The sequence below is a fragment of the Pantherophis guttatus genome, chromosome 17 (assembly GCF_059756535.1).
Source record: "Pantherophis guttatus breed Tessera chromosome 17, ASM5975653v1, whole genome shotgun sequence".
NCBI classification, from domain to species: Eukaryota; Metazoa; Chordata; class Lepidosauria; order Squamata; family Colubridae; genus Pantherophis; species Pantherophis guttatus.
This window is the reverse complement of record NC_142079.1, coordinates 16,667,788-16,691,945: the sequence shown is the minus strand read 5'-3', so window position 1 is coordinate 16,691,945 and position 24,158 is coordinate 16,667,788. Positions and strand designations below refer to the sequence as shown.

Genomic DNA, 24,158 nt, shown 5'->3' with positions numbered 1-24,158 from the left:
AAAGCAAAAAAGGCTCAGGGGAAGGATCCTAACAGACGGCAGGCTTAGCAAACCCAGCAGCAAGAGGAAGCCTGGAAAGATGGGTTTGTATCCTCAGGGGTCCAGAGAGGCAACCATCCCCCATCGCATCCTGGGTGCAGAAGACCCTTCTTCAGCCTCCCAACAGCCATTTCCTTAGAGTTGCTCCTGCTGCCCGGTGGGGGCTCCCTCCTTCACATCAGCCCCCTCCCTGCTCTGCCCCCTGGACTGGGCCTGAGCAGCCATTTACATCCAACAAGAGAGCCCCAAACAGCTTTGTTCTCCCTCCACTTTGCTCTCCCTCCTGGGGGTTTTGGGGGCACAGAGCCTGCCCCCCCCACACCCCCAGGAGAATAAGAGTAGCCAAACAGCAAAGAGTTTGCACTGAAGAATGCTCTACTTGTGTTCTTACATGAACAATGGCATTTACACAATGATTGTTGGGCTTCTGGCCAGCCAGCCAGATGGACTCTGCGACCACTGGTCAGCCTTCCCTCCCCCCACAGCAGCAAAACATGCAGTTTCCTTGCCCTGTGATTCAATAAGTACATCTAGACTGGCAAAATTTGGCCACCGACTGGTACGATCACATGGGCTGCTGCCCCTTCCCCATCCTCCAAGACCCCTTAAGCAGCCATGAAGTCCTTGGCTTGCTGGCCCTGTGCCTGGTTCTGGTGCCCTTTCCCTCTCCTGGCAGTCCTCTTCTCCCTTAACCGAAGAGAGGGATGCCTCCTCCCTTAACCCTGCAGCCTAGCAAGGTTCAGCTCCAGCACAGCAACAGCCCCACCACCCTCAGGACGCCTTCGAGGCTTCCAATGAAGTTGCCATAAAACCCAGGAACCCCAAGAGGCTAAGGGGCTCCATTTTTCTGGAGCTCCCCATTTTTGCAGGAAAGTACAAGGTGCCCGTTCACTTCTCCAGTCAGTCCATTCTGGCTTGGGGTCCATTCCATGCAGATGCTTTGCCCCCCAGAACCGCCCCCATGGATGCTCCTGAAGTCTCTGCTGGAGTAGAAGTTGAGCGAATAGTTGCTGATCTGTATGGCCGTGTTTTCAGTCTCACCATCGTGAGCGGAAGTCCTACGGCTGGCAGTGGCGGATCTGAAGCCCTGTTTCCTGCACAGGATGTGCCGCTGGATGATCTTCCTGAAGGTGCAGCGGAACTCTCGGATCTGATACGCGTAGATCAGGGGGTTCACCACGGAGTTGGCATGGGATAAGATAATGGCCAGGTACATGACCCCGGGGGGAGGGTTGTTGCAAGTGGGGCAAAAGAGGGTGAAGCAATTGATCAGGTGTAATGGCAGCCAGCAGATAGCAAACATCCCAACAATGAAGGCCAGAGACTTCGCTGCATGGACCTCTTTTTGCAGAATGTATCGGGATCGTTCCCCATGCATCATCTTGTTTTCCATCTGCTTGAGCTGCTGCCGGGCTGTCATGAAGATCTTCAAGTAGATCCCAAACATCAGAAGGAGAGGAACCAGCACACATGCAAAAAAGTTGTAGTAGACCATGTAATCCATGGTGACCACAGTTGCAAAGAAGCAACGCACCATATTGCTGCTGCAGTTGGTTCTATTCTGAGTTTGCCCATTCTCTTCCAGAGCCTTCCTGTGCCAGCCCAGCATTGGCGTCAGGCCAATAATGAAGGATAAGAACCAACAGATGGCGATGACTCCCTTGGCACGTGAGCTGGTGACTAGAGCATTGTACCTGGAAGAAGAGCAGAGAAAGGCAATGCATGAAATTCCATCTACACGGGAAGAGAAGATAGCAGAACTGATCAATTGATAGAATCTGTCCAGATTCCAGCATCTTGCTGCAGAATCACTCCATTGCAACAGGAGAGAGCTGGGATCTGATGCTGTGGAATGTGGCCAGCACTGTGTGGACTGACCGACATGGGATTCAATCCACCTCCTCAGCAGATCTCAAGCCATGCCTGGCATTGCCCTCAGTTCCAGGGCAATGGAACAATTAGAGGTAGATGAGAGAACTGAACCCTACACCTTTAAAAAAAAAGTTGTTAAAATTCATCCTAAAAGGATCCTCTATCAACAGGAAGCCAGGGATTTATGATTCTATCCACACTGTAAATAATCTGGGAAAATGTTCACTGTGGAGTTCCTCAAAAGAATTCTGGAAACTTAATAGTGAGGGTGTCTGTTGGAAACTGCATTCACACAGCTATAGTTCCCAGCCATGAAGGTGAGGCCATTTTAAGGCAGAGGGAATTGCCTTCTGGGTATCACCAGGACTCGGCACAGCCCAGCTGTAAGGGGTGAAGGGCCTGGGGGCAGGATCAATGCCCACCCCCTTGACACTATCAGTGGAGTGGAAGGAAAACCCAACATTGCCCCGTAGACTCATCTTTGGCCAGGGCACATTCAGACCCAAAGTGAGCCAATCCGTTGAAATCAAGTTTCATGTGGCATTCGTTGTAATAAAGATGAGGGTCATGTAAATTGATGATTGACATAAAACAGGGTAATATCGATTCTTGGAACCAATGACATGAGGGTGCTGATAATAGTTTTTTTCCTTTAAACAGAGATTTCTGATCAATACTGGAAGTGCTTCCTGTTCCAGCTGGAACTCCCTGGGGCTCCACAGAAGGACTTTGAGACCAGCAGTGATGGGGCTGATGGATCCCGGAGGTTCTTCCTCCAGAGGTTGGGGGGGGACTCTCTTGGGCATCACAAGGGAAGGGGGCCTTTGTCCCAAAAGACAGCTTGCAAATATTATAAATTAATTTTAAAAATTAAGAATGGGTCCTAGTTTTATTTGGAGAAGCCCTGGGACTGGCCGTGCCCAGAGTGGCCTCTGCCAGGCAGCAGATCCCCTGATGCATTTGTTGGAGGCACTGCCCGCTCCCTTTCAAGTTCCATCCTTATTTGCTGCGCAGAGCGGGCCAAGAGCAGAAGCCTAACAAGGGCTGAGAAGAGGCAAGGAGCCCCTTCTGAGGAACATACAACCAGCGACTTAATTTATGCTTATTTTTCCAGATAAACCATGGCTGGATTCTCTAACCATGGCTGGGAAGGAAAGCTATTTAGATTTCCGTCTTTGTCCAGGTCCTGCCTTTAGGCCTGGCTTCTGGATGGTCAAGCTCAGATTATTGATCACACAACTTCTGACCTATACAAGAAAGGAGGCAGATCGGCCAGTTCTGCTTCCTGAGGCCGGAGGCTGATCTGCCCCATCATCTCAAATTGAAGGAGGCAAACTGAACACCTCAACATCTGGAGGTGCTGTGAAAGAACTAGAAATTGTTTTCTAAAGACGTTGCTTTAAAAAAACACACACAAAGAGTTTCCAGAAAAGTGCCTTTTAGAGGGCCGGTCTTGAAGTTGGATATAAAATTAATAAATAATGTTCACAATCTTTTGTGCCACTGATGAACACGGAGTGTAGTCTGGTGAATCCTGGGTTTGAAGCATTCGGTGCAATGTTCTGTGTTTGAAGATCCTTTGTAAAGAGGACTCAGCTTTCCATTTTCCTGGAGTCAGAGAAGAAGAAGGGGAACCCGGATGGCTTCCCCCCCTCCTTATGAACCGCTCCTGGGCCAAGAATTCTGGGCAAAGCCTTGGCATGAAGGAGCCTCACTGTGAAGCTGGGGGATCATCGGAAGGCTCCAGAGAGAGGGAACCAGCCAGTTCACCCTCCCCTGGTGCCTGCAGAGATACAGTCTACACAGGCTGTGCTCCCAATCCATCTTCCTGCGTTTGAAAGGTCCCAAGAGGCTCCCGGAGAATTATCTTCTGCGGTGATGGTGGGAGAGACCCTGGGAGACTCCGAGCTCAGAGTCCTTCAAGGCCTTTGAGAGGCCCTCGAGCAGCCTGGGGAATTTTGTAATTGAAGACGATTCCTTCCGGGCTCATAAAGAGAAGTCAAAGGGGATTTCTAAGAGCCACATTCATTAAAGATTGAACGTTACAATAAACTGCTTGAGTGGATTCAGAAAATTGTGATAAGCCAAGGAGGAAATCAACGGCACTGAGAGGGAGAGGGCAGACAGATAAATCACCCAAATAAATAAATGAAAATAAAAGTGGTCCCTGTCTAATTATGTTTGCAAAAAGGAGCCTGATGAGAACCCATTGCTGGGAGTTAGGAGGCAATTGCAACATAACGGTTTTGTGGTGTGAACCCCCCCAAAAAGACAATAAAAGGAGAGTTTGAAAAAGGGAGGAAGATGGTGATCAGGAGAGAGTAAAAGCTGTTTGGACTGTAACAAAGGCTGCAGAACTGTAATTCATTTCAGCTCCTAAAGAAAGACCTCCCCATGTGGAGTAACATTTATTACAAATAAAACGCTATTGCTATTCCTTCATTAAAACAATGAAGAAATTCTTAATGTCCATTTCCATTAAGTGAAGAACTTGGCACCTCTCTCTATTAAATGTAATTTTGCTATTTTCAACCGATTTACTTGTGCTATTAAGGTTTTTTAAAAATATATTTCTGTCTTTTAGGATAGTAGTAATCAAACTTGTGCCATCTGCAAATTTATTAAGCATTCCTGTGTTTGTTCACCTGAATCATTATTATAAAATCCTGAAAAACAGAAGTTCCAGGTCCGATCCTTGCACCTCACTCAAATTTGATTCTCTGGTCAATTTTTAGCCAATTATATATCAACTTCATTTTCATCCCATCCAACTTGGTTGTTTTTAATGTTTTAATTGGCTGAGTTTTATAGTCTTTAATGTTTTTAAATTTTTTATTAGGAGGAGCCCAGAGTTGGTTGAAAGATGGGTGGCTATGGAAATGTTTACTCACAATTAACTAATCTGCGATCAGAATGCCATGGACTGGTTTGTTAGATGCCCTACCTCAATCAAAATAGATTAAATCTGCAGCATTTTATCCAGGCTGTTATAGGTCTGCTTCTGCTTCTAGGATCTTCCCAAATATTCATGTCAGACTGGTAGTTCCCCATAGATACTTTTCCCCTTCCTTTGAAGGAAGGACCTCCGCTCGCTTTCACTTCATAGTTTGTCCAGGTTTTCCCAAAGAGAAAGCTTTCCCCGGCTCATAAGCTACTTTATTCTTTGTAGATGGAAACTCAGATGTTCCCTACCTCAAGCTTCAATTCCGCCCCTTTGTTTGGTTTCCCCCAATTGCCTAGTGGAAAGCACTTATCTCCTTGCTGGAGAAAACTGGAGCAAAAAAGGATTTGGGTATCTGTCTTTTTTGTTGTATAGCATTTCATTGCCCCCAGTAAGGAGCAAGTATTTTGATTTTTTTAATTTGTGCATATCTAACGAAACCTTATGCTGTTCTGAAAGTCTTTCTCCAACCATAGTTCAATCCTACCCAGAGAGTCTCGTTGCTGAACAGCTCCAGAAACTCTTGAACAAACAGCTTTCTAGATTCAGTTTCATGCAATTCTAACCCAGGTTTTGAGCTGAAATTGCTCGGGCCGCCTTTTAAGGCCTTGCAAGAAGGAAGGGAGGCGGTTGACAGTTGTCTTGGACTGTGTAGCCACTCAACCTTGGCATCCTATTGGAGCCTTCCTGGCTAGGAAGCTGGGACTCTGCGTTTCAGGGGGGTGCTACTACTTGTGTAACAGACTCCAGAAGGAAGCGCTGGGGGATGGCTACTTTCTCCTGGGCAGTTTTGCTATGGGTTTGCCTCCTGGAACTGGAGCCCATGTCCTTTAGCCTCTGGGGCAGCTGATTCAGGGACAAGGGTTGAGATGTCACAAGATGCAGAGAACACCTGCTTTATTTCTCATTGTCCAGCAAAAAAAGTGCTCTGCGTGTTTGGAAGGAGGCTCCCTGGGGCCAGCAGGAACTCGTTCTGCTGCGCTTGACAATCACATGCACAGGCCCTGCTAAACCACAACCTGGGAATTCTGCAGAGAAGTCCCTCCTGCCACAAAGATTTTCCAAAGCACCAGAAGGCAAGACAGGAAACAATGGATCAAAGAGAGGAGCAACCTGGAATTATGGAGAAACTGCCTAACAGTGAGGACAATTAACCAGTGGAAGGGCCTGCTTTCAGAAGCTGTGGGTGCTCCATCACTGGAGGTCTTTAAGAAGAGACTGGACAGTCGCCTGTCTGAAATGCTCTACCTCAGTGGTTCTCAACCTTCCTAATGCTGCGACCCTTTAATACAGTTCCTCATGTTGTGGTGACCCCCAACCAGGGGTGGGTTCTAAATTTTTTTACTACCGGTTCTGTGGGTGTGGCTTATTTTGTGGGCGTGGCTTGGAGGTCATGTGACCGGGTGGCCGTGGCTAGCTGGTCATGTGACCGGGTGGCCGTGGCTATGTGTATAGGGACTACTCAGAGGGCTGAAAAAAAGTCATTTCTGACAGGTCCTCGCACTTTTGACCAGTCTTCGCACTTATGACTGGTCATCATTTATGCCCATTGTAGCATTCTTAACAACCATGTCACTCATTTCACAACTGCTTCTCTTCACCATGATGACAAGATAGGGCAAAAAGGTAAAATGTGAGGACAGTCGTAAGTTCGAGGACTGGTCAAAAGTGCGAGGACCAGTCAGAAATAACTTTTTCAGCCCTCTGAGTTGTCCATATGCATAAAAGGATACAGCAATAGAGATGAAGGAAGGGAAGGGAAATTAGAGTAGGAGGGAGGGTAAGAGAGGGAGGAAGAGAGGAGGAGAAGGAGAAAGGAAGAGGAAGTAGGGAGGAGAAGAAGAGGGGGAGGAAGAGAAAGTAAGAAGGAAAGAAAAGAGAGAGGTGGTAGGTTTGAGGAGAAAGATTGCTGTACAATAAAAAAGATGAAAGGGAAGAAAGCCAACCTCAAACAAATATAAAGATATTAAAATAAAGAATGAATTGTTAAACTTTAAAGAATAAAAGAGAACAAATATGAATAAATAACAATAATTAGAAATACACATACAAACATACAATGTATTTTCTTTGAACAGAGTATTTGGCCGGTTCACAAATTTAAACAGTGTTTAGTCATTTCAATTAAATTTACAATTTCTATATTTCCTTTTTGCCATATTTATTCCTCATCTATTTTTGAAAAAAACCAATATTACCCTTCATCCTCATCTCTAATCTTAATCAAATTCAATTTTTCCCTTCTATTCTATATTATACCCCTTCCCATTGTCATCTATTTTTATATCCATCCTCACATTGGTTAATTATGTAATATTACAGTTCTTTAATATAAATTCAACATTTTAATATAAATCGATTAGTTATATAACTACCTTTTTTGTATATTAATCAATATGAACATGAATATTCCAAATATTTCCATGCAATCCAATTTCTTATAAATCAATTATATTTACCAATAATAATAAACCAAATAATTTCCCCCATATATTCCTCCAAACCATAACTTAAACCATTTCTGCTTTCAACACAATATACAATTAATAGTATCTCAATTATTACAATTCCCTAGTTAAATAGAGCTTTTTTTCTTTTGTGCTTTAAAATCTTTTTAACTCTCCTCTTTTTCCCTAAATTTCCCATTGTTTGCACCTACCTTTTTTGGTGAGGAAAAAGAAAAGAAATCTGCCTGCCTAATTTTCCAATGTTACAGCAAAGCCAACAGCCTGCTTTACTTTCAGTTTCGTTTTTCAGCATAGATAGGAGGAAAAAAATCTGCACTCTTTGCAAGTAAGCAGCAGAGCCCTGAGCAAAACAGCTGAGAGCAAATCAGCTGAGAGTCAGGAGCCGATCTAATCAAGGGCTAATTAGCCTATGCTGAAGCTCCGCGGGCCAATAAAATTACAAAAAAACCACCGAACAGTTTGTTAAATTGCTGGCTCGCCCACCCCTCGCCCACCACTATTTATTGGCAATAAATAGTGGTGCGGAGGGGCGGGGCAAGGGGCAGGGCGGAACCAGCAGAATCCCACCACTGGCTGTAGGGCGGCCCTTTGAAGCCCTGCGGCAAGAATTTAAACAGTTTTTTTCCCTCTAGCCATCAGCTGGGACTCAGGAGGCAGCAATAGATTGGGAGTGGGCGGGGTAAGCGAACGGCCGGCGATCCAACAGAGCAGAGAGTGAGGGTGAGTGAAGGCGTGGGGGGTGAGAGAGGGCTTTGGCGACCCCTGTGAAATGGCCGTTCGACCCCCAAAGGGGTCGCGACCCCCAGGTTGAGAACCGCTGGTCTAGGGTCTCCTTCTTGAGCAGGGGGTTGGACTAGAAGACCTCCAAAGTCTCTTCAAACTCAGTTATTCAATTCTGCACCTTTGGCATATTTACCTGAGAGGGATACGGATAGCAATAATCCGATCGATGGCAATGGCCAGGAGGCTGAAGATGGAGCTCTGGGTCAGCACCAGGACAAAGCAGGCGATGAAGAGGCAGCCGTAAAAGAAGGCGCAGAAGCCGGTGCTGATCGTGATGGCGAAGGGGATGGCCAGGACCCCCACCGCAATGTCAGCTACCGCCAGGGAAGCCACAAAGTAATTGGTGACGTTCTGCAGGTTGCTGTTGAGATAAACGGCCCAACAGACCAAGACATTCCCAAAGATGGCCAGAAGGGCAATGACCAGCTCAAAGGCAATGTAGATGACGTCGGTAAGGAAGTTCTTGTCCCCAAGCACTAGCATGGTGAGGGCAGCTCAAAGCAGGGGTCGGGGACCCTCGTGTCCATAGCTGCAGGCCTCTTCAGGCTGTGATGGCAGAGAGGGTGGGCCAGCCTTCAGGAGGCCAAGGCTTGGCCAAGCTCCAGGCAGGGCAGAAAACGTGGCCTCCCGCATGGAGCCAATTCATTCTCCAGATGGCTGCTCAACAGTTGTTTCTGCCCCAAACTCCCTGGGCAGCAAGCCTCCCTGCAAGGACAGCAGCTCTTCACTTTTCCTCCGAGAGGAACCCCTTTGGAGAGGGTGCAGAGGAGATTCCGTGGGACATTCTGCATGGGGGAGAGGAGAGGAGGAGGAAAAGAAAAAGACGATGGTGAGATGGAAACCAAGAGACATCCTTCAACGTGGGGGTGAAATCTACTTACCTTCCTTACTGGCTTGGAAGCGCACGTGGTGCGCACACTGGCTCGCTTCACTCACGCACGCAGACCTTCTGCGCATGCACAAAACTTTCTGCCCATGCGCAAAAGGTAAAAAACATTACTTACAACCAGGAAGTACTGACACCCGGCCAAGATCGCTACCAGATCAGGCGATCCGGTCCGATCCAGGAGCATTTCACCCCTGCTTCAACGGAGCAGCCTCCACTCAGGCCACCCCTCAACTTCCAGACTGATAAAGCTCATTGTTTATTCTTTAGTATATTCCGCCTTTCATTCAGGACTTCAAGTGGCTCCCCCGCCCCTCTTCTCCACACCACCATCCTGTGAGGAAAGCGGGGATGAGAGAAGGGGACTTGGGCAGGGGCAGGGGTGAAATGTTCCCGGTTCGGACCGGATTGCCTGATCCGGTAGCGATGGCGGCAGGTGGTTCAGAGAACCAGTAGCAAAAATCCCTTCTCACCCCCCCTCCATGCCCAGCTGAGCTGCGCGACCATCAGAGGCTTTTTTTAATTTTTAAAAGCAATTTTTTTTTGGCCGAAGAGGTTGTAGAAAAAATGCTTTTAAAAGAAAGGGAAAAAAAGTTGGCCACGCCCACCCAGTCACATTACCCCCCCCCACCAAGCCACGCCCACAGAACTTGTAGTAACAAATTTTACATTTCACCACTGGGCAGGGGACTCCCGTTCCTAGACCAGCACTCATGTGGCTGTACTTTTCCAAGCTTTGGGCCTCAAAGGGAGGGTCTTGGCTTCCCCATCACCTTACTCTAGACCAGTGATTCTTAAACTGTCTGACTCAACTGTCCTCCCCTCTTCTCATTACCTCCCCAAAAACCCAGACTCTGTTATATTACATAAGTATCATGGCGGTGGCAGTCATTTCAATCAGGATCCTCAGGTCACAGACAAGTGATGGCAAATCACTTGCAGGGCGGCGCTGAAAATTTTGTGCAGTTCCTGCATGACAAAGTCACTCAGATTCGGGAAGGTCTGGACTCTGATTGGGTAGATCCGGATGGAGTGATGGAGGGGAATCTTGAGAATGTTATCTGGGAGGGGTTTGACCCTGTGACTCCCGAGGACGTGGACAGGATTCTGGGGAGGCTTAGCGCTGCCACGTTTGTTGGATCCGTGTCCCTCCTGGTTGGTGCTCCCGGGAGGTTACACGAGGCTGGCTCCAGGGGATCATCAACGCTTCTTTGAGTGAGGGTTACTTCCCCCACCTCTTTGAAAGAGGCGGTGGTGAGGCCTCTCCTCAAGAAGCCTTCCCTGGACCCGGCTACATTAGCGAATTATCGCCCAGTCTCCAACCTTCGCTTCGTGGTGAAGGTTGTTGAGAGTGTGGTAGCGCGACAACTACCCCAGTATCTGGATGAAGCCGATTATCTAGACCCGTTCCAGTCGGGCTTCAGGCCAGGGCACAGCATGGAAACGGCATTGGTCGCATTGGTTGATGATCTCTGGAGGGCTCGGGACAGGGGTTGCTCCTCTGTCCTGGTCCTATTTGATACCATCGACCATGGTATCATGCTGCGACGATTTGAGGGGTTAGGAGTGGGGGGGAACCGTGTTGCGGTGGTTCTCCTCCTTCCTCTCCGATCGCACGCAGTTTGTGTTGGCAGGGGGGCAGAGGTCGACCTCGAGGCGCCTTGTTTGTGGGGTGCCGCAAGGGTCAGTCCTCTTGCCTTTTCTGTTCAACATTTATGTGAAGCCTCTGGGCGAGATCATCCGTGGTTTCGGAGTGAGATTCCATCAGTACGCTGACGACATTCAGCTGTACATCTCCACTCCGAACCACCACAATGATGCCCTTGACGTGATGTCCCGGTGCCTGGAGGCCATGCGGATCTGGATGGGAAGAAACAGGCTCAAACTCGACTCCTCCAAGACTGAGTGGCTGTGGCTTCCGGCGTCCCGGTATAGTCAGCTGGCACCATCACTAACTATTGGGGGTAAGATCTTGGCCCCCACAGAGAGGGCTCGCAACTTGGGTGTTCTCCTGGATGCACAGCTGTCTTTGGAAGAGCACATGACGGCCATGGCCAGGGGAGCTTTCTATCGGGTTCGCCTGATGCACCAGTCCTTTCTGGACCGGGATGCCCTGTGCACAGTCACTCATGCCCTCGTCACATCCCGTCTGGACTACTGCAACACTCTCTACATGGGGCTCTCCTTGAAGAGCACTCGGAGGCTCCAGCTGGTCCAGAATGCGGCCGCATGGGTGGTTATGGGTGCGACTTGGCGCGCCCATGTAACACCCCTCCTGCGCGAGCTGCACTGGCTCCCGTTGGTCTTCCAAGGGCGATTCAAGGTATTGGTCACCACCTTTAAAGTGCTCCATGGCTTAGGACCGGGATACATACGAGACCGCCTTCTGCCATCAACAACCTCCCACTGGCCAATACGCTCCCATAGAGAGGGGCTCCTCAGGGTGCCGTCGGCCAAACAATGCCGACTGGTGACACTCAGGGGGAGACCCTTCTCTGTGGGGGCACCAGCCCTTTGGAATGCACTGCCCCTAGAGCTTCGTCTTAGCCCCGACCTGCGTACTTTTCGCCGTGCCCTAAAGACCTTCTTGTTTCAGCAAGCCGGATTGGACTAATATGAATTTTAAGTGGGTGTATGTGTGTTTTAATTTGAGGGCCAAATTGTATATATTTGTTTTAATTGGTTTTAAATTTTATAAATTCATATGTTTTAATGTGGCTGAGTCCCCTGGGAGAAGGGCGGTATAGAAATCCAATAAACTCTAAACTCTAAATTGCTCCATTCCCTCAGGTGCCCAAACCACTGTGTGTGTGTGTGTGCGTGTGTGTGTGTGAGAGAGACCGCCCCCAGTTTAAGAAGCACTGCTCTGTGTGGTGATGAATGGTGAGATCAGCTACAAAGCCATCCGATAGCCCCCAAAGCATTTTTGCTTTGCAGAAAGCCTCTGGAATCCACGCAAAATAAAAAACAGTGAAGCTGCACCTCAAAACTTTCCACTGGTTTAGGAGTCTCCTCCATCACCTGGGGTGGCTGCGATGTCCCAGTGGGCTGAAATATGGCCAAATCTGTAGCCAAATTTGTTAGCACCTACAGTATAGCACATGCCCAAGTTGCGTTGGGGAGACTTCGGAGCTGCACTTTCATCATTAAAAAGAAAATTGTGCACACTTAACATGTGTTTTATATACATAATGTATGCATGCTTATCTAGTTTCTAATTTACCTGATTTATTTTAACAGGAAATGGCTAGAAACCCCAGTCTAAGTCTAAGTCTGAGAATCTTATCCAGGCACAGATGAGACCTAGAAGCCTTTTGAAAACAAAGACAGAGTTGCTCAGGAATCTGGACCAATTTCTTCCTGGCTGTGGAAGAATCCCATCAGCTTCAACCCCGTTCATGTAAGTCCCCGTCTTCAAGTCCTATTTCTTCTGGAGTTATTTATAAAAAGGAAGACATGAGGGAAGGACCTAAAACTGAAAAGTAATTTTCAAGCTGTCTCCCCCTCTCCCCCCAGCAGCCCTTTCTTAAAGCACATTCCTGATCTAGTCCACATTTGGCCTGAGTCGAAAGATCACTGTCCTGGGAAGATGGTCTCATGTCAGCTCAGCCTTCCTCATCCAGGATGGTGCTGGGGAAAGCCGGAGGAAGGGCAGGAAGCTCCAGAGAAGGAAGCTACCGGTAGTGAATCTGATGAACGAATAACTGCGCTCCTTCCGCCGTGCTGTGAAGACCTTTTTATTCCATCAAGCGGGCTTGGCCTGATCTCTTCCCTTTTTAAATACGTAAATTTTAATCTATTTTTAAATTATTGGGGTATTTTAATTTGTCTGGGCCAAATAATTTAATTTGATTTTATCGGGTTTTTAAATTTTGTGTATTTATGTATTTTATTGTTGGCTGTTCACCGCCCTGAGTCCTTCGGGAGTAGGGCGGTATACAAATCAAATAAACTATAACTAACTAACTATAACTAACTGAAGTATTGTTGTTGAGATTACTTTATTATCTGCTGATTGCCAGAGGCCTCAGAAGTTATTTGTATTATTTTTGGCTGCAGGATGTAATAAAATAATAAAGATGGATATTCTCCATGAGGGGGACACCCCCCCCCCACAGCAGTTGCATTCTTCACCAATTGCCTGTCCACAAGGAGTCCAAATGGTTTTATGGTGGCACAGTATGGAGTAGCAACCATGATCCCATGGCCGATGATTGTTGGACTTCCCATGCTCCTTGTTCTTAGGTGATTTCAACAGGAGGAGGAGGACTTGGACCAAATGACGTGATGGACCAGAACTTTTAGCCAATGTAAAAGTCGTTTGGAAGACAAGCGGAAGGTCAACCTCAGGATGATTTCTGCATTGTCAGTTGGATAATTTCATGTCACACTCACACTGGAGGAAACTAGACAACTAGGAAGTCACCTTATTTGTCTGTGGTGGGTGTTGCATCTCATATGTTGCCTGCCTCCCTGGCAGGAAACAGAGTGCTTTCTTCTCTGGTGCCCACCAATGGCTTTGGGCAATGCAGGTGAAGACATTGCTGATAGGCGCCAGAAAGAGCAGTCTTTGGGCGCCTGAAGCCTGACGATTAGAAGGGTTGGGAAACAGGGTCCAAAGAAGAATCCTTTGGACAGTATGACTGGCCTTTAGATTAGCATTTCTCAACCTTGGCAATATTAAGATACCTGGACTTCAACTCCCAGAATTCCCCAGTCGCCATGCTGTCTGGGGAATTCTGGGAGTTGGAGTCCACAATGTGAACCTCAGCACACATTGCCGAGGTTCAGAAACACTAATGTAAAGGCCAGTCATACTGTCCTAAGGATTCTTCTCGGTCCCCATGGGATGCAGTGAAGCCAAAAATGCCAGGATGGGGCATCAAAAAGGGCAATATTAAGGTACAGGTGACAATATTATCACTGCAGCCCAGCTCCACAAACACCACACTTTGGAATTTAAAACTAAATATCCTCAAGAGAGAAATCTTGTAAGATCCCACAGCAATATTCCTTGTGTGTCCAGTCGTATTTGGCCAAATAAAGCTTCTATTCTATTCTATTCTATTCTATTCTATTCTATTCTCTATTCCATTCCATTCCATTCCGCCATTTATGGAATGCGATTCTGTCCTTCGGAGATGCTGTTATTATTTCATTCCTACCTGGAATATAGCAACTTGTCGAGCACCCAGTTTCACTTAATACAAGTGAAGGAGTCATGCTATTAGACACAACCAGAGGTTTTCCTGCTAGTACAACATCTGGCTGTTTGTGTAGCAGTTGATGTACCTAGAATGACCTCTGTATTCTTATGCTGTCTCTGCCACCACAGTCCAATCTCTCTCAGGCTTCCTTGATGACTACTTTTAAAGGTACAGGTGGTCCTCCTTTAACAATTATCTAGCAATTGTCCAAATTTATGATGGTGCTGAATGAGTGGTAGTAATGACCTGTCCTCATAGTTCAAGTTGCTGCAGAATCCCACAGTCACATTAACCATGATTTCTGATATTCCTTGCCAAGGGCAATGGGGAAGCCATCAGGAAGTCAGCACGGTCACATGAGCATGCTCCAACCAGCAATGCCAGGACTGCCATCATTGAGTAGCCTGGTCAAATGACAAGCACTTTAGAACTGCATCGCTTAGCAATGGCAATTCCAGTCCTAATTGCCATCGTTAACTGGAGACTACCTGTATGGCAACATTGATTCAGCCGAGTCCCCAACTGCATCAAACTGCAAAAGAGCGTTTCAAAGCTAGGCACCAGCCCTTCTCCATTTCCTCTTCTTGGATTAGAAGATCATTGCTAAGTAGACAGAATGATTTTGGAAAATAGAAGTTTACATCTCTAGCATTTTATTTCTCATAAAATCTGCATTCCTGCACAGCTGCTCAGCTCTCCTACAGCTTCAGCCTTAATCTTCTAGGGCAGCCCAACCTCATTCTGAGAGTCATGTCGGGGTAATGGCCGAAGGCACCAAATTACAAACTAGGAGTCCAAGTTCTCCTCCGGAATTCAAGTTGCTGGAGGACTTTGGCCTGGTCCCTCTTGGCTCTCGAACAGGAAACCACTTCAAAAACCTTGCCAAGAACACGAAAAGGGCTCATCCAGGCTGACTCGCAGGTGCACAACTATACACATTCACACCCCTTTCTCTCACACAGGAATCTAAATAGTCTCCCAAATGCTACCAGGTCCATTTTTGAAGGAGGGAAACTAACATTCACAGTATTCTGGCAGGGCAGTCTGGGCTAAAGTGTGGACCGATTGCCAGTCATGTTTGCAAGGGCAAGAAGGCGAGCCAGCCATTTTATGGTGAAACAGCCATTTTATCATAATATTGGTGTGCTGATAAAATAATAGTAGCCATGGAAACAGAACATAAACATTCTCATTTCCTTTGCCACTAATTGCATTTCTAATGTATCTTGGATATTTGGTCTGTTTCCGGTAATAAGAGGAAATTAAGTATTAAATCCAACAATTTCCCTTATGGTTGCTTGAAGGAGGCCCCACACCCCTCCCCATGCTCTGCTCCCTGCCCAAGTGCCTGCTAGACTCTCCCTCTGGGGAAGGTCTGTGTTTTTGCCCAATGCAGAGGGTCTCCCTCTGGACCTGGCACCCACGGACCCCAGTGGCAGAGATCTGGTTTTGCTCCCCTCTCTTCCCTCCAGGAAGACAGACCAGAGTCTTTCTCAACTCTGGCAGCTTTAAAACACGTGGACGTCAACTCCCGTGGCTGCTTGCGGAATTCTGCTAGTTGAAGGCCACGTGTTTTACGAAGAGAGACGCATCCTCAGCTCTACAAGTAATCTTTGACTTATGGCCACGATTGGGACCAGAATTTCTATTGCTAAGCAAGGTGGTTGTTAAGTGAACCATGCAGCTGTTAAGTAAATCTGGCTTCATTGACTTGCTCACCAGAAGCCAGCTGAAAAGGTCATAAATGGTGATCACATGATCTTGGGATATGGCAATCATCACAAATACAGGTTGGTTGCCAAGCGCCTGAATTTTGATCCTGTGTCTGTTGGGATGCTGCAAAGAGTTGTAAGTGCAAGGACCGGACATCACTTTTCAATGCTGCTGTGGCTTCGAATAGTTGCTAAACAAATCCCTTGACTTACAACCATTTCTTTAGCAACTCTTCAATTTGTTGGAGTTATTTTCCTTCTTGAAATCCTGTCCAAGGGCAGCCTCAAAGTGGCTGAAATCCCACAGCAGGCTGGGGATCAGCACTGGGGAGAGCCTGTGTTGTGCTGCTCTTTTCTCTCAAGGAGGCATTTAGAGCACTTCAACTCAGGAACCAGGAAAGGGAAATTCTGCTTTGCAGGAAAAGGCTCCCGTGCAGGAGAGTGTCCCTCTGGATGGCCCTTTCTTTAGTCAGACAAGGCAATATTCCTACCCTGCTAACAGAAAGCAGAGGAGATCCACCTGTGTGGGAATCTGAACTGTATTGCGCACAGGTTGCCTTCCAAAAGTATGTCTAAAACTTATTTAACCAAACTTTCATTGCCTAACTCAGAGGCTTGGATGGCCCTTCCCGAAGGCTAGTCTCCATCATTCAGGATTTTCAAGCCTTCCCTCCCCCCCCCAAGCTTATGCAGCAGAGCTTCCTTGAGCTTCCCAATCCTCTCGTGTGGCTGAAGGCCTGGAAAACAGCTTTTCTTCAGGACGTGGGACAGCTCCAAAGAGTCTCTCACCTGATGGGTGCCAGATTTCCATTTGAGCTGACTTTAGGTTCATCCTGCGTAGGAAGGAGATGGTGCTCCTGTCCATGCCCCACAACTCAAGCCATGGAAGTGGCCCCCTGACTATATGGGAAGAGGGGAGATACAACCTGGAGATCAAAACATGCTCCGAGAACCCAGAGACACAGTGACAGCTGCCCAATTTTGGTACAGCATCCCTCAATATCCCTACTAGGGTAAGGAGGCAATATCCAGTGCCACCACTGTGGCCCTGGCAATGCAAATTTGCACCTCATCCAGGACATCATACCCCCTTTTTCCCATGAACTGCCCAAAGAAGCCAGCTGCTGCCTGGATGCCAGATTCTTGGTTGGCTCCCTCCTCTTAGCACTTTCAACGCTGCTTCCCAGCTAGTTTTACATTCTGAGTCAGACATGCATTCCCACGACACAGAGCAGCCCTGGCACTTCAGGGGAAGGGGCACCGTAAGTAGACTTGGCTTAGCACCAACCCACCTCCTCACCAGCGGATTCCTCCTATTTGTGCAAGAAAACCTGTTGAGGAGGAAGCAGGCACCCGGCCCTCCTTTGTGAAGAGGGGCCAAGGGTGGGTTCTGGATGGGCTAAGTATGCAGCATTTGTAGAAGTTGGGACCTCCCAGTGAGTTTGAAGAGGGGACAATTCTTTTCTTGCGGCTGCAACTGGTTAAAGAACATCACTTTCGTACAGGTTGTCCCCGAGTTATGAGTAGTTGCTTCACATTTTGGGCTCTCAACAACTGACCCAAGGTTACGGCTGTTTGCAGGATCCTGCAGTCACAGGCCTGAGATTTATACACTATTAGTTTTTTTGTAGAAAACTACCATTTAGTTCCTCCCATTGCATACAATGGATTTGCTTAATGACCACAGCGTTTGCTTAACAACCATGGCATTTGCCAATATGTTCTTTTAATGACAAAAATGTTGTAATAGTAGGACTGACCCATTTAACAACTGGCATGACTTATAACCGTAATGCTGGGCTCAGTTACAGTCATACGTCGAGGACTACCTGTATGAGAAAATTAGTTAAGTGTTCCTTAAGAATGTCTTTGTTCAAAGAGATGTGGAATACAGAGGATACTCAGACACAGATGATGCCCAGTTGTGTATCTTCACCCAGGCCATCTGAGGGATGCTGTGGAGGTCCTGCTTTGGGCTGGGAGGGGTCTGGATGGGGGACAAGGCTTCAACTCAGCCTCCTCAAACCAAGTGGCTTTGGGTTTTAAGATGTCTTGGTTCTCTTGTTCTGGGTGGGGCTGCACTGCCCCAGACAGATCCTTCCTGGACTCGGTAGCTAGTAAAAAAACTTGGCTTTGTCATCAAACCTGCAGCCCCGAGAGCACGGCTGGGCCAATATTGGAGCTGTTTGTGTTTGAATTATTTGTTGAGTCTTTACTCTGCTTTTGTCTTAATTGTTAGCCCACCCAGAGTCAGGTAAACAAATAAATGAATAAATACCGCACAATATTGAATTCAATACAATTGAGAAAAAGCAAAATGAAAGAGCAAGGTGGGTCTGCCTCCCCCTTCCCAAAATGTAACCAATGCTCAGAGGAGCTGAGGATCTTCCAGCTGATCAAGAGGTGGCAAAGCAAAAGGGCTTCTTGAGTAGATCAACGACCTGGGTGGATCCTCCTCCAAATGCCCAGAGAACATAAGCAGCACATTTCTTTGCAGGCTGTGCAAAACACAGCTGTTGCTGTCCAGGTGTTTCAAAGGGCTTGGCAGGAACTCCCAACATCTTGCAGCAGCCGAGTCTTGTCACCACAATGCCAAGCACATTTTTGTAGCTGGAGAAGCAGCCAAATCCCCCTTTCAGAACTGACCCTTTCAGGACCCAAAGGAAGCCCAGCCTTGTTTCCATACATGACCACCTTGGTTGGGACTGGTCAGAGTAGCCGAAGGCAGGCTCGGAAACACCCGACCCCACCAGCCGTCCTGAATCTGGCACAGCAGAAGTCCATGAGAAGGACAGACCTGCCAATCCCAGTGTTCTCTTTACTATTCCTGCACAACATACCAAACACACATAATCTGCAAGCTTGCTTTGTCTGGGGCTCTTTAGCCAGGAGCCCAGTGAGGAAGGGGCTCCTCCTGAGTGCAAAGGAAAGAAAAGGGGGGGACTGTTGTTGCCTCACCAGCCAATAGCAGCACTCCGAGACCCATAGACCCACTGCTGGACCCAGGAGAGAAGCCAGAGAGACTGGCCTGTTGGCCACCGCTTGCAAGGCCATCTGTGGCTCCTTCTAAGCACTACAGAAGCCATAGCAGCAAAGGGCCGGCCTTGTACACACCTCCATAAAAACCATGGCTTCAGGGGGAAACCAACCTCATGTAACAGCTGGGGTGGGGGCAACAGTGCTCCTATGCTGAAAGAGAGCAAGGAGGCTGGAGGCAGAGAAGGACCTAATGGGCAGGACACATCAACCCTCACCTGAGATGCCACGGAGATCCTCTCCGTTTGCCAGGGGGCAGTAAAAGCAAGACTTTGGTGCCCTGATCTTGAAGGGCAGTTCGATCCAAGAGGTTGTCCCAAATTCCCAGTCCTGAATCTGTTGCTACAGATGGACTCTGCTGGTTGCCAAGCCCGGCCCCCTCCCACAAAAATGGCCCGGGATGCCAAAGCTGCAAACTTGGAGGATCGGTTTGTGAGCAGCCCCTCCCCAGAATGGGAGCTATTCTGTGGTAAGATGGGCAGCCAATAAATTTCATAAACTAAATAAATAAATGGGGAGATGTGGAGACCAGGTTCTCAGGGCTGGGCTGTCCTTTTGCCAAGCTCAAGTTGGAAACAATCTCCCATTTTTGAAACTGTCTTGCAGGAGGGCTCCCCCAAAATCACTGGATGGGGGAAAGAGGCCTTTTTAAGGGGAGTGGGTGGCATCCCCCCCACTCCAGAGAAAAGATCTTGGTTGCTGAACTGGAACTCTTTTTGGCAAACATTTTCTGCTTTGGCAAAGACTCCGGCTGTTAAACAGAGCCAAAGATGTTTTCAGCTGCTGCTGCTTGTTATTTATTGGGTTCAGCTCTTGTTCTAATCCTGGACGTATTTTACAGGAAAGCAATAATTGCATAAAAACTGGAGCCTTATTTAACATTTTTGGATGGCAAGTTTTTTGGGAGGATGTTCTGTAATGGACAACAAGGCCAAACAGCTGGAATACGCTCAACTGTTTCAGAAGCTGGGCTATTTTAGGGCTTGCTTCAGTTTTTGTGGGTTTCTTTTTGGCAGTGGTGGCTGTGGGGCTCCACGGTTGCAAAAAGGGACTATGGGGGGCAGAAGTGAAATGCATACCCCGCCTGCCCTTGGGCTCAACTATATCAGCAAGGTAAAGTAGCCACACATTAAAGCACCCAGGTGAGAGCTGGAAAGGCCCCATCTTTGGTGCCCAGGACACCAGTGCCAAAGAAAGTATCAGATGGACCACCTGCCCTGGGCTTCAGCACCTGCAGGAAAGGGAGCCTCCATCTCTCTGGGCAATTGTGCCAGGCTGGGACCCCTTAAGCCCTGCGTCTGTGTCCACATGGCCATCTCTCCCAGGGCCTCTAATTGGAGGAGGAACTTTCAAAAGACAAGTAGGAATTAGCTCCCAGTGCTACTGCCAAGTCTGAGAAGGCTGCAGGTCCAAGCACCTGCGTGAGAGATCAGCCTTGAAAGTGGGGCTTGTCTTTCACACCAAGCCCAAAGTCGGAGCGGGGCACAGACATTTCCTGGGTCCTCAAGGGTGGGGAGAGGTGAGGGAAGGTTTAAGGGAAAACTTCCAGGGACAGAGGCAGCCTCTCCCTGAAGGGCCCAGCTGACCACCCACGGGAGCCCCCCCCAAGAGCCATTCCAGGGGGCCCCGGCCTTTCTCTGGGTCTGCCCCCCCAGACGGGACCAAGCTGCTCAAGAGAGGAGGAGGCCACAAGCACTTTTAGCTGGCGGGTCAGTTGAGCTGGTGGTTCCGGGCGGGGCCGGCTCTCTCTGGGGCCTGGAGCTCCAGCACCAGGTTCTGACATCTCTTCCTGCCTCGCTTGTGGGTTTCCTTGCCCCCCAGAGCCCCCGCCTCCTCCCGCCTCCCAGAAGGCGCCCCCACCGACGGCCCGGACCCTCCGTCTCCCCGGAGCCCTGCAGCTGCGGGCGGTGCCGGGCAGAGCGAACCCGCCGCTCCCGAGCCCCCACGCCCCGGCATCTCAGCGGCGGTCTTGGCCGCTCCCGGCAGCGCCCATCGACGCCTCTCGCCCCGACCAGCCTCGCCCGCCCCGAGGGCTGCGCTGCCCGGCCGCGGAAGGCGCGGGGCAGGGGCAGGCGGGGCTCCGTCGAGGGGCGCCGGCCGGAGGCGCCTTTCTGAGCCGACGGAAACTTCCCCGGAGGGCCGAAGGGGGGCCGGAGCCGCCTCTCCGTTGCAGCCTCCGCAGCAGCCCCGCGAGGGTCGCCCCGGACGGGACGCCGCCCGACTGTCCGCCCCGCCCGCGCTCACCTGGTTGCCGCCGGCCGGCCGGCCGCTCCTCCTGCCTCGCCGCTCGCCCTCGAGTCCCGCTGGCCGCCCGGCCCGCCCCGCCCCGCCCGGCCCGCCCGCCGGCAGGCGCGACCTCTGCTGGCCAGGCGCGGCGCCGGTGGCTCGTTCCTCGAGGGCAGAGCGGGCGCAGCTGCTCCCACCGCGGCCCTTCCCGCCCGGCCCTCGGGGACTGCGGAGCGCCTGGCGGCAATGGAGGCGAAAGAGCCCGGCCCTGCCCTGCGGAAGGCCGCTGCTTGGCGAGGGAGACGTCGAGGCGAAGGCGGCGAAGCGGGGCGGCCCCGGGGAAGCCCTCCCCCCAAGACCGGCGGGAGAGCGAGCGGGCGGCCGGGAGGTCTTCACGAGGGTCATTTGAGGGAATGTGATGCTACCACAGGAGGGACCTCAGCCCGGAGGGAGGGAGGGAGGCAGCGGCCAGCAAGGTCCCTCTCGCTTCCTCGGTGCAGCCCTGGCGGAGCTCCTGGAAGAGCCCCGGAAGCCACCAGAAACTCCGAGAAGTCCCCCCTCCCCCCAGCCCTCTCCCACCCAGGAGCCGACCCCTCCTCCACCCACGGGGGTACCAGGGCAGCCCTCTCATCCTGGATCAGATCAGGGGCCTCATTGCAGGTGCTGACCAGTATCTCTTGTGACCCAGGACAGGAGGGTTGGGAGGCGTTTCTGCCCGGCAGTCCTGCTGACGCTTTGGCTGCCCCATGGGGAAGAGAGTTCATCCATTGACTCCCGAGCAGCCTTTCCCACACGGTGGGGCACCTCCTGCCCTTTGGCAACTTCTCAGCTGGGAGGGATTCATCTGAATGCTGCTTCTTGAGCCTCTGGTGATCTGGCCAGCTGCAGAGCTTATTGTGAGTTGCTGGCAAGGCACTTGGAGGTGGGATGGGACAACCTGCCATGGCCAATTCAACAAATACAAAAGTTAAATTAATTTTGATGCAACTGTGGCTAATGATAATAAAATAAAGTCAATCCAGAAATACAAGTGTTACAATAATTTCAATGAAAACATGGTCACCGATTATAAAAAGACCCAAATGAAATGATTAATTCAGCAGTGAATTGTCCCCTAGTGAGTTAGCCGTGGTGAGTTGCCCCTGTTTATCATCCTTTCCACTCCTGTGCTGGCAGAGTTGGGCCCTGTCTGTCTGGACAGACTTTGTGGGACGAGTTTCAGTTTCCATAGACGGATGAAGGTGCTGCCCTGGGAAAACCAGCACAGGTTCCTTGTTTTTGTGGGTTGGCACATCCAGGGGGAGAGAAGATACCTAGTGGGGTGTGGGGGTTATTAGTGTCATTAGTGCCTGCAAGAAGTGGACGTGGCCTGATTAAAGGAGGCCCAGAATCACAGATGCCTCTCCTGAAGAAAACAAGTTTTGCAACCTTAAGAAGTTGCAGAAAAAATGCTTTTAGAAGCTTCTGACAATCAGGCAAGTCAGCTGGGATCGCCAGAGGCTTTTAAAGGCATTTTCTTTCCTACAACCTCTTCGGCCGAAGTGGTTGCAGAAACAAATGCTTTGAAAAGCCTCTGACGATCCCAGCTGAGCTGCGCAATCATCAGAGGCTTTTTTTTTTACTTTTAAAATCATTTTTTCGGCCGAAGGGGTTGTAGAAAAAAGTAAAAAAAAACAGCCTCTGATGATCGCGTGGCTCAGCTGGGCATGGGGGGGGAGGTTTGCAGGGATTTTTGCTACTGGTTCTCCGAACCACCCGCCGCCATCGCTACCGCATTGGGCGATCCGGTTCGAACCGGGAGCATTTCACCCCTGGTTTATACCTAGAATTTATTTATATTGTACAGAAACTACAAAATGTTGCAGCAAGAGTGCTGGCTGATGTGTCTTCAATTCAACTAGCAAAAGGTTTCATTGCCTGAATATGCGCAGGAGGCGGCAATGAGGCCCAGTTTCAGCCTACCCAGTGTTCTCCATCTCATGACTGCATCATCCCAATGAAAAGAGTAAACATCTGCCTGGAAATTTAGCTGGTCTTTGGTCTACTCTGCATTTTATTTATTTTTTATTTATTTATTTATTATTAGATTTATATAGACTCAGGGCAGTGAACAGCCAAGAGATAAAACACACAGAATTACAAAATTTAAAAACAGTATAAAAACCTAATTAAATAAATTTGGCCCAGAACAGATTAAAACACCCCTAAAATTTTAGACAAATTTAAAATTTACAATTAAAAATTAAAAAGGGAGGTTAGGCCAGGCCAGCCTGTTGGAATAAAAAGGTCTTGAGGGCGCGGCGGAAGGTGCGTAAATCCAAGATCCTCCGTATCTCCGGGGGGAGGTCATGCCAGATAGATGCCCCCACAGAGAAGGCTCTTCCCCTGGGGGCCGCCAGTCGACACTGTTTGGCCAATGGCACCCTGAGGAGCCCCTCTCTATGAGAGCGTATTGGCCAGTGAGAGGCGGCCACCAGAGACTGGTGGCAGCAGGCAGTCCCGTAAGTACCCGGGTCCTAAGCCATGGAGCGCTCTAAAGGTGGTAACCAAAACCTTGAAGCGCACCCGGAAGACCACTGGGAGCCAGTGCGGCTCACGCAGGAGAGGTGTTACATGGGAACGCCACGTCGCTCCCATAACCACCTGCGCGGCCACACTCTGCACCAGTTGGAGCCTCCAGGTGTTCCTCAAGGGGAGCCCCATGTAGAGAGTATTACAGTAGTCCAGGCGGGAAGTGACGAGGGCATGAGTGACCGTGTGTAAGGAGTCCCGATCCAGAAAGGGACGCAACTGGTGAATCAGGTGAACCTGATAAAAAGTCCTCCTGGCCACAGCTGTCAAATGCTCTTCTAAAGACAGCCATGAATCCAGGAGGACACCCAAGTTGTGAGCCCTCTCTGTGGGGGCCAACGATTCGCCCCCAATAGTCAGTGATGGCACCAGCTGACTATATCGGGACACCGGAAACCACAGCCCCTCGGTCTTGGA

General features: G+C 49.4%; 1 protein-coding gene across 1 annotated transcript; it reads right to left on the bottom strand.

Moving 5' to 3' along the window:
- Window positions 1-396: 396 nt before the first annotated feature.
- On the bottom strand, window positions 397-21,276 carry ADORA2A (adenosine A2a receptor). The gene is made up of 3 exons (XM_034438532.3): window positions 21,189-21,276; window positions 8,237-8,888; window positions 397-1,733 (listed from the first exon to the last, which is right to left on the bottom strand). The coding sequence occupies exons 2-3, from the start codon at window positions 8,584-8,586 to the stop codon at window positions 869-871; spliced, it is 1,215 nt and encodes a 404-aa protein (XP_034294423.1). The 5' UTR covers window positions 8,587-8,888; window positions 21,189-21,276; the 3' UTR covers window positions 397-868.
- Window positions 21,277-24,158: the final 2,882 nt, after the last annotated feature.